Genomic DNA, 13319 nt, shown 5'->3' with positions numbered 1-13319 from the left:
TCACGTGAAAGAGATAAGACAAACAGTTACTGACCAAGAACAGCATGGAAAGAATTCTGAGATGATTTTTTCACTAACTGAGAACGATTCTGTTCCTCCAAAAACTGCAGTTATTACTAGCGACAGAAGCAGCTTTTTACCACCCCCTCGGCTACATCTTGATTGTAAGTCAGTCAAATGGTACAATGTGAGCTACACAAAGCTTCCAGCAGCCCCCCTTGCGCTCAAGGCTATTGCATGAGATGAAATTTAGAATCACAGGGAACAAAACCAGTATACCGAACGTGAAAAAGATTAAGTCTGAAGTCTATGGACAATGATATAAACTAAATGCTCTGCAACCTTTTCATGAATTTAACATTCTGCCTCCAGAATGAGTATCAGCAGCTCTTCCCCAAACCAGAAAAGCAGTCAGATACACTGAAGAAAAATCAAAGCCTAGCTCTGTCCAGTTATAAGACACGTGTATGTTTGAATTTCAACACAAATGTTAACAACTACTCATGGAAAAATGATCTTCATTTCCTTCTACAACAGGTTGGTGGGTGGGAAAAAAGCAACAGCATTCAGATTTATCTACCATAGAGGGAACTACACAGTTGACAGAACTGATTCGTTCTGACATTCTTCATGGTCCAGCTATAAAACCAACACATCTTAAAGGACTGTGTATGGATTTATTTTGGTCCGTTTTTCATCAGCAGTTTAGATAATGAAGTACTAAAAACAAACTTATAAAACATGAAGAGCAGTACCAGTCTGGAAGAGCTGCACACAATTTGAAGGATAAAAAAAAAAAATTGAACTTAACTAGGCCATTCTGAAAGAGAATTCTCTTCAGAAGAGATTCTGTGGTGAAAGTTACTGCACTCTATAATGACCATCCACACACACACAAAATATAGAAAACTTCCTGCACAGAAAAACTGCACAGAAACAGCAGTGGATTAATTATTCCACTGGGTGGTCTTTTTAGGTCATGCTATGATGCTGTTACAAATTTTCCTCCTTTGCTGTATGTAACGCATGAGAGCTAATTATTCTATTTTGTTTGATAGATTTGTTTGTTTGACTGATTACCCCACTAAGGCAAAAAATAAAAATCACATGCAAAATTCAAGGGGAAGTAGAACGTTCAAGACTAATAAGTTCCAGAATATTGACTGCTCTACTGGGTAACATCCCTCTTTTCTTCAGCTACTTAAGACTATTACATAAAGTGCAAGGAAATCCTCCAGTCTAGGTAACCGAGTTACTGTAATAAGTAACTTCACCAAGGACAATGACCAAACCCACTCCTCACCAAGGACAATGTCAAAGTAATCTGAGTTTCACTCCTGTGTCTTATGCTCATTTCTAAAAAGGTGGATGTTTCCATTTCCTTTAACTATCTTGTGACATACTAGCCATCTTTAAGCACAGCTCATTTAATACACTTCTCTTTCCTCAATGTACGAATGGCAAAAAACTATGCTTTTGAAGAAATCATCTATTTCACAGTCAATATTTAATCTAGAATCACAGGAAAGAGCTTAGTACTAGATGCAAACCAGATATTAGCATAAAACAAAAAATTTACTAATACAGTACCTTTGGGTTTTGGTGGCACCGGACCAAGAAATCCAATATTATCATAAAAATTATGAATAGCACTGGGATTAAAATGTGGTCCTAAAAATAAAAAAGAAAACAAAATAATGTGCAACTGTGTTTAAAATACACCTGGGTACAAAAGCATATTCTTTTTTTCTAGTAGTTATGATTTAGCTTATCTTTTATATCAAGGTGTCAGTGAGGACCTGCATGAGATATTAGTAGCATCAAGAATACAAAAACTTACTGAAATATGCAATATAAGGATGTCAGAAACAAAATTTAGGCATCCACGCTTCTACAGCCTCGTTCTTAGTTGACTGCCCAATCTCTTTAAATTATTTCTTTCCCCTGTTCTCATAAGATTTTATAACTATTAACTTATAACTATTTAACTGCATTTTATTTGTAAATTTTACCTAAATTTCCCACATTCTAACAGTACTGAAGAGATGTATGACCTTCTATACATTGTGTCCCGTACAGCTTTTTACTTTCTCCTTATCTGCAGGTACACTGTCTAAAGGAGAACTCGCATGGCTCATGACTAAGCTGATCAAACAGCCTGCCACTGCTCAAAGTGGAAAGCACCAGTCCGTTCTCTCTCACTGCCTCATTCCTCCCTTCCCATCTCTCCCTCACACCAGCTGTAGATGTTTCCAGTAATTCCAATTTCTTTTCCTTCCCTCCACCCCCACCCCGGATAGAGTGCAGTATTAGCTCTGTAAAGGGTCTACAGGTAAAGCACAGTAGTGCTCTATACACTGACAAGAATGGGGAGCAAGGAGAGACGGGGACATTGTGTGGGCAGCAATTAAACTGGCTCAGTTGTCTGAGTTTCTCCCTCATGACCAAAGGCTGTGTCTCTGTTGGCAGAGAAAGTTGAAGGAGGAGAGCACAGTGTTACAAAGGTACTTTGTTTGCTAGCTAGAGATACTGAATACAAGACAGAAGTGCAAGACAAGAAAGAAGGACGTGTAGGTATGACTACATCATTTAGAAAACTCTTCCCTTCTTCTCTGATATTCAAGTGGTCAAAGAGCTTTTTTTTCCCAGTAATTTTTTAAATAAATGGCATCACAATTCTCTCTTTGGAGAGAATTCAGAGCTAGGAACAACAACGGGATTAGGAAAATCATATAGCTGACAGAAACAAATAGAACACAGTTACTTTCATAGTTCCACTTAAATTAACATGATGATTTTGCAAACAGCGTATCTACTGGTAACACAGTGCATGTATTTTTAACACAGCCACTTCTGATACATGCAGACAGTGAAAGGAGAAAGTAAAATTAACATTAACACTTGTTGACGCACTAACAACATACTGTACCTCTTGCTTGAAAAAGATCAATCTCTTTGGTTAGGCAATCTATGTCTATCTGCAGCTGTCTGTTACAACTTCTTAACTGTTGCATTTCTTCCAGCTGAAAAAATAAATCTGCTTGTTAGACTAAGTGCCCCAATTTTAGTATCAGTTATCATTCACACATAGGTAGATAGTAATTTTAGAAGTGAAGACAAAATAATTTTCCCTTATTGTTTCATTTGTCCAAGCATAAGCTTTGACAAAGCTTTCAGACCCACTGAACTCTCCTCTCATCAGACTTCAGAGCTGACTGAACAAACTCCAGATTGTGGATAGAACACAGCCAATGGCCCACCAGATCAATGGCTATCTTCTGGACTGAAAACCAGTGCGTTATCAGTTCTCTTTGAGATTAGTATACACACGAAAAAAATACTCTGTGAATAGCCATATGAGCGTTAAGTAATATAAACCTTTAGGTGATCATTCTTATAAAAACATCAGGAAGGACCACAAGGTGCAAATCTTTTCTGACATTGAAAGCAGCAACAACTGGCAAACTGAAAGGTTGATGGCTAAATAATACATGTTTAGTCTCTGCACTACGCTGTTCACCTGTTTAATTCTAGGTATGCTACCTACTGCTAGCATATACTGTCAATATATGAGCTACTATTCCTTTAATTTGCTGTAACAGCCCATGCTTGTGGTTTAGGCTTATAGCCTACAGCCGTTTCAACTTACTGATGGAATTTGGGAAACAGAATTCGATCTTTTCAGCCGCCTTCGTGTCAGATTATTCTCCATTTCATTGACCTCTGATTTTAGTTTATCCAACTTTTTCTTTTGAATCTCAAGTTCTCGTTGAAGTCGCTCCATCCTGGCCTTCTGATGTACCAGTAAAGCTGTAATACATAAAGTCCCATTTTATCTACTTCATTATCCCTTCCACGACAACATCAGATAAAGATGAAAGCTAGTATTCCTTTGGGGAAATACAGACAAACATTTCTACAGATTCTTTTTCCATTCTCCTCACAAGAAAGCCTCTGCCAGAAGAAAGAAAACATTGCATTTTGCAAAACAGCATAAATCAATCACAGATAACAAGCAGATACAATGAGAAAGTCATATAACGTAACAGAAGATCATGCAAAATGTAGCTGTAATCTACAAAAGTCTTTTTTTAATAATCCAGCAAAACTATGAGAATAGCTTTCAGAAGCTAACACATTTTCTTGCATTGTGTTTTGCCCACTCACAGTAAAAGAGATGGCATGATGTAGACTTCAGAGACAGCTGCATGACAGAGCACTATGGTAGGTAAGAAATGAGATTTTTCATTTTATTGCTATTTGGATTGGAACACAATCCAGTGTTCTTTTCATAGCAGGAGACATCAAGTGAAACCAAAACAGAAAGTACTACAAGCGATACTGCTGGTAAACATTAGCTATATTTATCACAGAGGCTGGACTGTGAGTAATTTCATCCCCCAACCATTAGCTCAGCTTCTAATTTCTCTCACTGCTCACTATTTGTACATTAAATAGCATATGAAGACTTAATTTAGAGACAACCAAGTTAGCATTTAAATCACGTCTTTTTAAACCTAAAGAACTTAAGTAGAACAAGCAATTGAATACATACAATTTAAGGAGTTTATTTCATTAAGGACAGGTATACTGCAAAGTATCACCACATGAGCAGATAATGCTGCTCAAAGGCATAGTTCACTTTCAGTACAAGTGAAAGAAGTATTCCATTAAATAAACCCAATCATTTCAACTGCTGCATAGTCATCCATCAATTAAATTACTAAATCATATTAATATGACTACAGGTACTTCTGTAGCACTTCTGAAATGAATGAGAAATAGCAACAACAAAGTACTAAAAAAGACAGGAATCTTCCTCAGAAACAACCTGTTTAAACGAGACTGGCTGAAATGCAAGGCTTAATGAATCTGTGTTTCTCAGGTAGCATTAAGTTCAAAGCACTCCTAATTTGGCTGGCTAGGTTTCCTGAGCAGTAGCATCACGGAAAAAAAAGAAAAGCATATAAAAAATACGAAGCTTTTCTCATTTTCAAGCAGGTAGAACTGCCGTTCATTGCAAGTCCTGCCATTTCATTCACACATTGTGCTTGGTCTTTCCTCAGAAGGAGGAACTGTGCCAAACTATTTTTGTACAGTTATAGAGCCACAAGGCTGCACCCAGATTCAGTCCAGGCTTTTGAGTTATGTGTTTAAAAGATAATGAAATGACAGAGCTGTAAAGGTTTCTACATGTTTTTGTTCAATTTAGAATTGTTTAAAGAAAGACATCTATTTATTTGTGGTTGCCACTATCCATGCTACAACAGAAGGTGCAGCTATTTATTTGTGGTCGCCACTATCCATGCTACAACAGAAGGTGCAGCTGTGCTCTTCTGTAGCATAAAAGTACAGTAACAGAAACTCCAAGATGTAGATTTTTGTTGAAGACTGGGAATCATCAGGTAAGTAGTCTCCAAAGACAGCCTCCCCAGTTGAACAGCATTTTATGAACAACTGAAGAAAAGAACTTTTTTCTATTTATGATCTACTAGGAGCTAGGAAGATAGCTGCAATAATAAAGAAAGGAAATCAAAGACTACTTTGCCCCTATTCTTGCAAGGAAATCACAAAGCCTTCTTCCTTCCAGACTTATTTTTCCACTTTTAGATAGCCTCTTCTATTTTCACTGCCTTGGTATTACTGTTGAATCAACTCCTTGAAGGCCAAGTTACTGCTATGTGACCTACGGTAACACAGCTGTGCGCTACCAAGCAGACATGAAACTCCTCAGACCTGTCCAACTACAGATGCAGGCTGTCAGTTAGCAGCAATAGTGCTGGATGTGGAAGATGAGAAAGAGCATCATCACAGTGCCTCCAGGACACATGCACTCATGAGTATGACCGTGAATAAGAGTGGACTCTCTAAAGGGCTTTTTTTCCCCCTTATAGAGGGAAAGCAAACAACTCATTTCTATGTTCTCCAGCATCTTTGGTTTAGAAATTCAGCCGTCATTACGGACTTGCACAGGGTGCAAAAAGGACTGATGGATGCCCACAGCATTTTCATTTTCTCTCCTAGCAGCTCTGCAACTATTTTACCATTTTAAGTCCCAACAGATTTTAAACACACTCGTTATAAAATTTATATTACTATTAAAGAAAAATGATTATTTGACACTCCAGTGCTAAATATTGTCTATTAAAAATAACTTGGATAAGGAACTGACAAGACATTGGTCCAAGTGGTGGATTTTATATAGAATTTGGCCATTTTGCATAAATATTAACTTGGCAGCTGTAGAAAAATAATGAGGTGACAAAATCCACCCACCTCCTCAGTGCTTATTAATGAAGAGCAGCAAGTAAGTAATCAGCCCCCCCTAGCGTTGATCAGAGCAACTGGAAATGTTAAGAGAAAACTATGAAGTTTTCTCTTAACTGAATTAACTACGTAGGGTCATTCCAACCTAACGCCTCCTGTCAGTAACACTATTTGGTAGAGCAAATTTTCAGCTACAAAACTCTCTCTTTCAACACAGTCACCACCATTAGCCATGCATTTTCATCAGCAATGAGCAAGAGCCTGCATGTCACGCTTGTAACAATCTGCACCAGCAGAGGTGACCCACTGCCACTGTCACCAAGGCCGAAACCTCACTGGGCTCACATCCACTGTTTGGTCTCCAGAAATGTTCAGCAAGCATTGATGAATGTCAGTGGGTGCCATTTTTCCTGTGTGAAGGGATTCAATGAGACACCCTTCGTTTATATACACTTCCATGTCAGATGCCAACTTGTCAGACTGCCCCTCTGCTGCCATCTGTCACACAGCAGCAGCATCCAATGGAATATTTGGTGGAAAGGTTCAGTCTCTACTGCCACATCACCAACATCCACCCCTGACGTGGGCCAACATAATAAAATAGGAGGCATTACTTTCAGAGCAGCCCTCACACAATTCAGGTAATAGCTCTAGTGGAGACATTTAATGGTCTACTCTTGATAATCCTGTGTTACTTGCAGGAATGAAATTCTACCTGTGTGGGCAACACTGGCACATCACAGTTAACTCTCCATAGGCTAACTGTAATACAAGCCAGAAAGGCTCAGGCTTGCACGTACATATTCAGATATCCTTAAAAAGAAGCTATTTACTGTAATCACCCTAGTACAAGAAATATAAAGACTTCCTCCTTGTCTAACTGCTAGTGTACCACAATTTGAACAGCTTTGATGACCAGTCTTTTCATTAGGTGGAAACAGGATACTGTGCACCTTCAGCTTTTTTCAGTCTCTGCATTCTACATTCAGCTGACTGGAAAGAGCAGTTCACTTCAGTTCTCTGGCAGATGTGCACTTCAATGTCAAAGGAAACAGTGGCACTTAACCACGAAACAGCTGCAAACCATTGCAATTACAGGAAGCAAGAAACTGTGCAGGACAAAAGGTCACTACTCCTATACCAGAGACCCATTCTAACAGGTGCCAAATAAAGCTTGTGTTTGAAGAGGTACACCTAACTGATTTCTCAAAGCACCTGTGAACTTGAATTTTTAAACAAACACTGTTGATGCATTTCTAACAGAAAAGCTAATCCAGGAACACAACAATTTCACCCTACTCTATAGATCTATGAATTTGCAGACTCAAAATTTCTTGGTCAAATTTGGAGGGAAGTGGAATTCTGGTAATGCAATTACTCTGCATCAATAGATCAGTGAAATTCTTAAGAATGCTGTTTGTGCATGTTTTCAAAATCCACATTTGAAACTCTAGGAAATTCCATCATTTACTAGGCATTTTCAACAGTTCTTTCTGATTTGTTTCTCCCTTCCGATACTCTTCTCACTTTTTGTTTGTGCTCCACTTAGTGTATATGCCTGATACATAGAGCCAAATATAAGGCTGTATATTTTCTTATGTCACATGATGCAACTAACTGGAGGCCTCTTGAAGCTGGGGCACAGCTGTATCACTCAGATCTTTTATTTCTGAACATCTGTGAGGTTTGGTTAGGACTTTCTTTCCTGCGGCTTCCACTCCTCCTGAAAGCTTTAAAAGCTTCGAGAAACAAAAAGAAGAACTGTGCAAAATGTCAAGTTACTAAGTAGTTTTGCAATCAGTATATTTACATTAAATCGCAGTGACAAGATCTGCTAAATAAATGTATATCCACAGAAATATCTGTACCTGGTACAGATGAGTAAGTCTGTTTACTATGCAGCATACCAGCCCCTCTCAAAGTTGAAAGATAAAAATAACAAAAACATCAGTCAAAAGCCAAGTAGCAGTGAACTAAGGGACTTCAGCAAACTCACTAGTATGAAAACATTAAGCTGAAGATTTTATTCCAGAATTAATGTATTTTCTTCAGAGCCCAGCTGCCTATCCATTATACAGGCTGAACGCTCTGCAGAGAATAAGCAATTACTAGTAACTGCTTAGCCTCATTACTCAACATAAGACTGTGTACACAGTGACTGTACGTAATAGAAAAACACTTCTAAGTACCAAATTCTCAGTTTCTAACCGAATTTCACCTTTTCATCCATAAGGCACGTTACATAATATATTGAAACCTCAGCTAAGTATATTAGTAAAATTATATTATGCATTGAAATATCTGAACTAATGGGAATTGATACTCTCGTACAGAGAACTAATATTAAAGTGATTAGCATAAAAATTCATCTTTGTTTGGCTTTTCAGCATGCTCCTAGTAAGATTTTTTTCTAACATTATTAATATTATTGACTTCACTAGTGGATGGATGCTGTCAACGTTTCCATGAGCAAGTCCACAGGATTTCAAACTGGAATTCCAAAAAACAAGGAACATATAATTAGCAACTGCTTCAGAAACGTCTGCTGACAGTGACTTTCTTGACATCACCAAGCCAGCTGCAGAGATACAACCTAGTATTCCAAGCTAACAGTTGAGTGTCTTAACTGCATCACTTTGATCTATTACCCTACTCCCTTTCACATTGCACAACCTCTAGTTCTGGCAGCAAGCTAAACAAAAATCTGCAGCAGACTTCTACTACCCACTGAGACTTACTGGAGAGAACAGCAGAGGAAACCACGGCAAAAAACCAGAAACGGAATCAAGAAAAAGACTGGAATGCCTACACACACTGTAATTGAAAGAAAGCTCCACAGATAACCTTTGCTCTGAAATGTTTTCATTTCTGGATGTTTGGATTCATGACTTTGTAACTCTGTATGAATACTGAACAATACTTTCCTTGTTTGCATTTTTAAAATCCTCCCTCAACAGAAACCTGGAAAGAAACTCAATCATGGAAAGCCAACCTTCCTGTGGGTCATCAACGGGGTTTAGATTTTTCAGATTTACACAATGAGAACCCGCCACTTTATTCCAAGGAGTTAACTGTTGCTTACTGATAAACTACCAGGCAGACAAGCCTTGTGCTTTATCAGAGAGCTCCACGGCCAACTGCTGCCAGAAGAATAGTATTCTTGACTCCCAATATCTGCCCCCGGTTCTCAATGAGCAGAGAATTCTCTCACAGCCAGAGGTCATTCTGCTCTATACTGGTTAGACCTGAGCTGTTTTTATCCCATGCTACTACTGCCCACCTGAAATCCTTGTCCCAGACTATCCTTCCCTTCTTGAGGATAACTGTTTCATCCTGCCTGTTGACATCAAGCTGAAATTCTGATATGTAGGCATCCTAGTCAAGGACGTATTTCTGAGAGGAAATGATGGAATAATCCTGTCATCATCAAATCCCTCTGCTTTTCAGCAAAAGAAGGACAGTGGCAGGCATTACTTGCAGACAGGTCCAACATCTTCTGTTCTCCTGTGCTTATGAATCCATTTCACTGGAACATAGTGAAAGAGATCTCCTTTGACACCAAACCAGCTCTACTTTTCACATTCCTCCTATCCTAAGCCAGATTTAGTTCTCCCTGCCAAGATACGGAGCATTCTGGGCAGAAATGGAAAAGCTGATGAAAATGCATTTTTTTCTCTAATCATAGCCAGAGAAACGACTCATCTGTTTTGGCTAAAATTAAAGTGAGACAAGCACCTAGGTTTCTGCACGCTCTTGCTAAACTAGATGCAGTTTAGAATATGTCCCTCACAACAGAAAGCATCAAGTAATTCAAATCACGTTTAATATGCTAAAAACAAACAAACAAAAACCACAACAGCACACCATTAAAATTAGAAAAAAAAAAAACCAAAAACCCAAACACCTAACCACCTCTAAGTGAAAGATCTAGGTCTAGTAGTACTCAGTAGGTCTTCCAGAAATCAAGGTCATAGCAGTAGGTCAAGTCACGCACTTCTCAACTTTCAAAAGATCGAATCATAACAGAAAATAAAAAATACTGCACATTGCAGAAGAAATAGAGCAACGTAATGCCAGAAATCCCAAGCATTTCTGAATACAAAGAACTTGGGAAACATGAGCGTATTTCATTTGAACTACTGAATGAACTACACAAAATGAAGGTATTTCTCCAAAGTCAGCATGGAGACAAAAGCTAAACCAGCCCACATCATACATCTAATCTAAAAACTGTGTCTGCCTTGGCCTCAAGAACAGCTGGGCCCCACAAAAGCTATGTGCCATTCAAAACTTCTGAATTCTAGGCTGCGTAGCAGAAATGGGCTTTGCAAGTCTGCCTCAACTTGATAAATTAGATACTGATATCTACCAGCCTATAGAGACTGTGCAGGAGTCAGGCTCTTACCAACAACAATATAACTGCATCCAGAAGAAGTGCATAAGCTATAATCACTTTCAGTTAACTTTGTTACTGGTGTACTCCAGATGCACACCGTCCTTTCACTGTCCTAATTAATGTACTTACACAAAAAGTATACTCAAAAGAACATTTAGAGTGTTCAAAGAACAAACCAGTGTTTTAATGTTGAGTCTGAAATGTATCAATAAATTGAAAGATTTTGACAACCTACCCTGAACACTGAATAAAGATGCTAAGATCCATTCAACAACTTCATAGAAAAGCCCCCAACAGGGTTAATAAACCATCAGGATGGTAATAAAAGTGAGAAAAAAAATATGAAAATGGAAAAAAAAAGTTTTAAACTGGGTTACTGTATCACATTTAAGTTTTATCCTTCTATTACACTATCAATCCCTTAAAACAACTGCCTTTGGTACGGTTCTTTTTTTCACATTTTAACAACACAAATATAAAGACTTTCAGCATTTTACTGTCAGGCAACCATTAGGAAACAGAGGCAAACACTTTGTCCAACTGACTGCTTTGGAAGTTTGCTTTTGAAGTTTGCTTTTCTTGGTTCTTAAATAACACTCACAAAAAGGGAGAAAAAAAAAAGGAAACTGTATCCAATGGAAACAGTATCTCAACTGATCCAAATGTCTGCCAGTAGACTTTTAACTTTAAATCACTAGGACAAATTACACAAGCTAAGATGTTTCCTTCAGAACAACATAAAAACAAAGACACTGTGACTCCACTTCATTAAACAGATAACATATCTTCTTAAGACAAATGAGAATTATCTCCAAATATTCAGTTACATGTCTTTGCCATAAAAAGAAATCTATGACTTGCTTATAAACCTTTTTTGTTTATTCAGGAAATACTCAAGAATGCTAGAGTTGAAGATAACATATTAATATCACAAAGGTTTATCAACTGTTTCACGCTCTGTAGTTTACATACTGAATTGACAATCTGGTTGAAATCTCTACTACTTATATTAAGAATATTACCTTGCGTGTAGGCAGCATCATCAGATCCCATACTCAATTTTCGTGCATCACTGATCCTATCCACATGTGCTAAAACAGGGTCAGTAAGATGCTGGATACCCTCTGGTTCAACATAGTGATCAGGAAGGTTTAGAAGGTTTGTAGGCTCAAAGGTTGGGGAGACTACCCCTGGGGAAACTGCAGGGGGCTTATTTGGAGAAACTGTAATTTTAAAAGTATATTTTGTGTTAGGCTGCGTAACAACCACTCGAGGAGAGGTTGCAGTGGTGCTGTTGCCCACTGCTCGACTCTTGGGTGGATGGTGATGAATAAATGCAGGACCCATGCTTACTTGACCAGACATATTCCTAGAAGTGGCAGATACTCCAGGATTTGTTGATATGAAAAGCGTGGGCTGGTTCCGTACTAGTTGATCATCTCCTGTGGTGGCATTTGCTGAAATGTAGACCTTAGGCTGACCACGTGTGATCACTTCATCAGTATTTGGAGGACTGGCCGATATGTAAACAGTGGGCTGACTTCTACTTAATGTCTGGCTGTTGAGGGAAGAGGGAGTAGTGGAGGTGCGAGGGCCAGTTGAACGCAACTTAGAAGAACTATTTCTCTGTGGTGGTTCAAGTTTGATTTCAATTTGGTTTTTGCGAGGTCCTGTGGATATATTCTGAATGTTGTATTGGCTATGAGCAGAGGATTGTGCGCTACCAGATGAATGAATCATAGGTGCTTGTGGAGTAGTAGGAGAACTGATAGGCATATAGACATGAGAAGTCTGGTGGCCTTGCTGATTCGGCTGCGTTGAGTGTTGCGATGAGGTATGTGGCGTAGTATTGGATGTAGGAAGAGTAGTCCAAGGACTCGGCTGCGAAGGCTGGTAGACTTGCTGAGGATGCATAGGATTAAACTGAGATGCCCAGCCTGCCTGCTGCTGTGTCTGTCGAGCTGTACCACTAGGAGCTGTGATATAAGGCCTAATATAGATAGAATTTCCCTGTGGACTGTTAAGTACAGGAGGAGGTACACCATGTATGTGCAAAGATGTAGGGGTATTGCGGCCAGGCTGAATATTTGGGGCTAAGGTTACCATGATTGGGTTGAATCTGGGTGTTTGTTGAGACAAGTTAGATACTCCTTTGCTGCCTAGGTGAAATCCAAGATGTTGCCCTGGATTAGAAGCACTAACTGTATTACCCATTCCAAAGACATTAAATCCTTGTGGAACCTGCGCAGGTGCAGTCTGTGGTTCCTGCTGAAATAGTTCATTGTTGGGCTGCTTGGTTTGAAGGTGTCCATCGCTAACACTGTGAGCTAGAGTCCTACTTCCATTCATTCTTCCATCTCTTCCATGGTGATACACATTCTGTGACTGCAAATCCAAATTAAGAGATGTCATGTGATTTCGTAGTCCAGGAATTGCAGAATCATCCGAGAAACTTAGGTCTCCTTCACCATAGAGATACTTTGTGCTCTCCTGAGACAGAACTGCACAACAGGCATCCAAATTATTGTTATTCTATAAAAGACAGATGAAAGTTTGACATTACTGATAAAATACTGTTATGGTTAGATAAATATAACCACAAAACCATCAGTGAAAAGTTAACAATGTAGCATCAAATGGAAAGCTTTAGGTGGTT

The 13319-nt window shown here is 38.8% G+C and overlaps 1 protein-coding gene across 9 annotated transcripts in view; it reads right to left on the bottom strand.

The window, feature by feature from the left end:
• TAB2 (TGF-beta activated kinase 1/MAP3K7 binding protein 2) overlaps positions 1 to 13319 on the bottom strand; it is a 61144-nt gene that overhangs the window by 2041 nt on the left and 45784 nt on the right. For all 9 annotated transcript variants that reach the window (XM_040697638.2, XM_419660.6, XM_040697639.2 and 6 more), the window contains 4 exons: positions 11686 to 13195; positions 3650 to 3810; positions 2930 to 3023; positions 1591 to 1671 (listed from right to left, as the gene is read on the bottom strand). In XM_040697638.2, the coding sequence (XP_040553572.1) occupies positions 1591 to 1671; positions 2930 to 3023; positions 3650 to 3810; positions 11686 to 13195 (1846 nt within the window). The remainder of the gene's footprint in view (positions 1 to 1590; positions 1672 to 2929; positions 3024 to 3649; positions 3811 to 11685; positions 13196 to 13319) is intronic.

Source organism: Gallus gallus, chromosome 3 (genome assembly GCF_016699485.2).
Source record: "Gallus gallus isolate bGalGal1 chromosome 3, bGalGal1.mat.broiler.GRCg7b, whole genome shotgun sequence".
Taxonomy (NCBI): Eukaryota; Metazoa; Chordata; class Aves; order Galliformes; family Phasianidae; genus Gallus; species Gallus gallus.
Note: the sequence above shows the minus strand (reverse complement) of the source record. Positions and strands in the feature narration are given on the sequence as shown.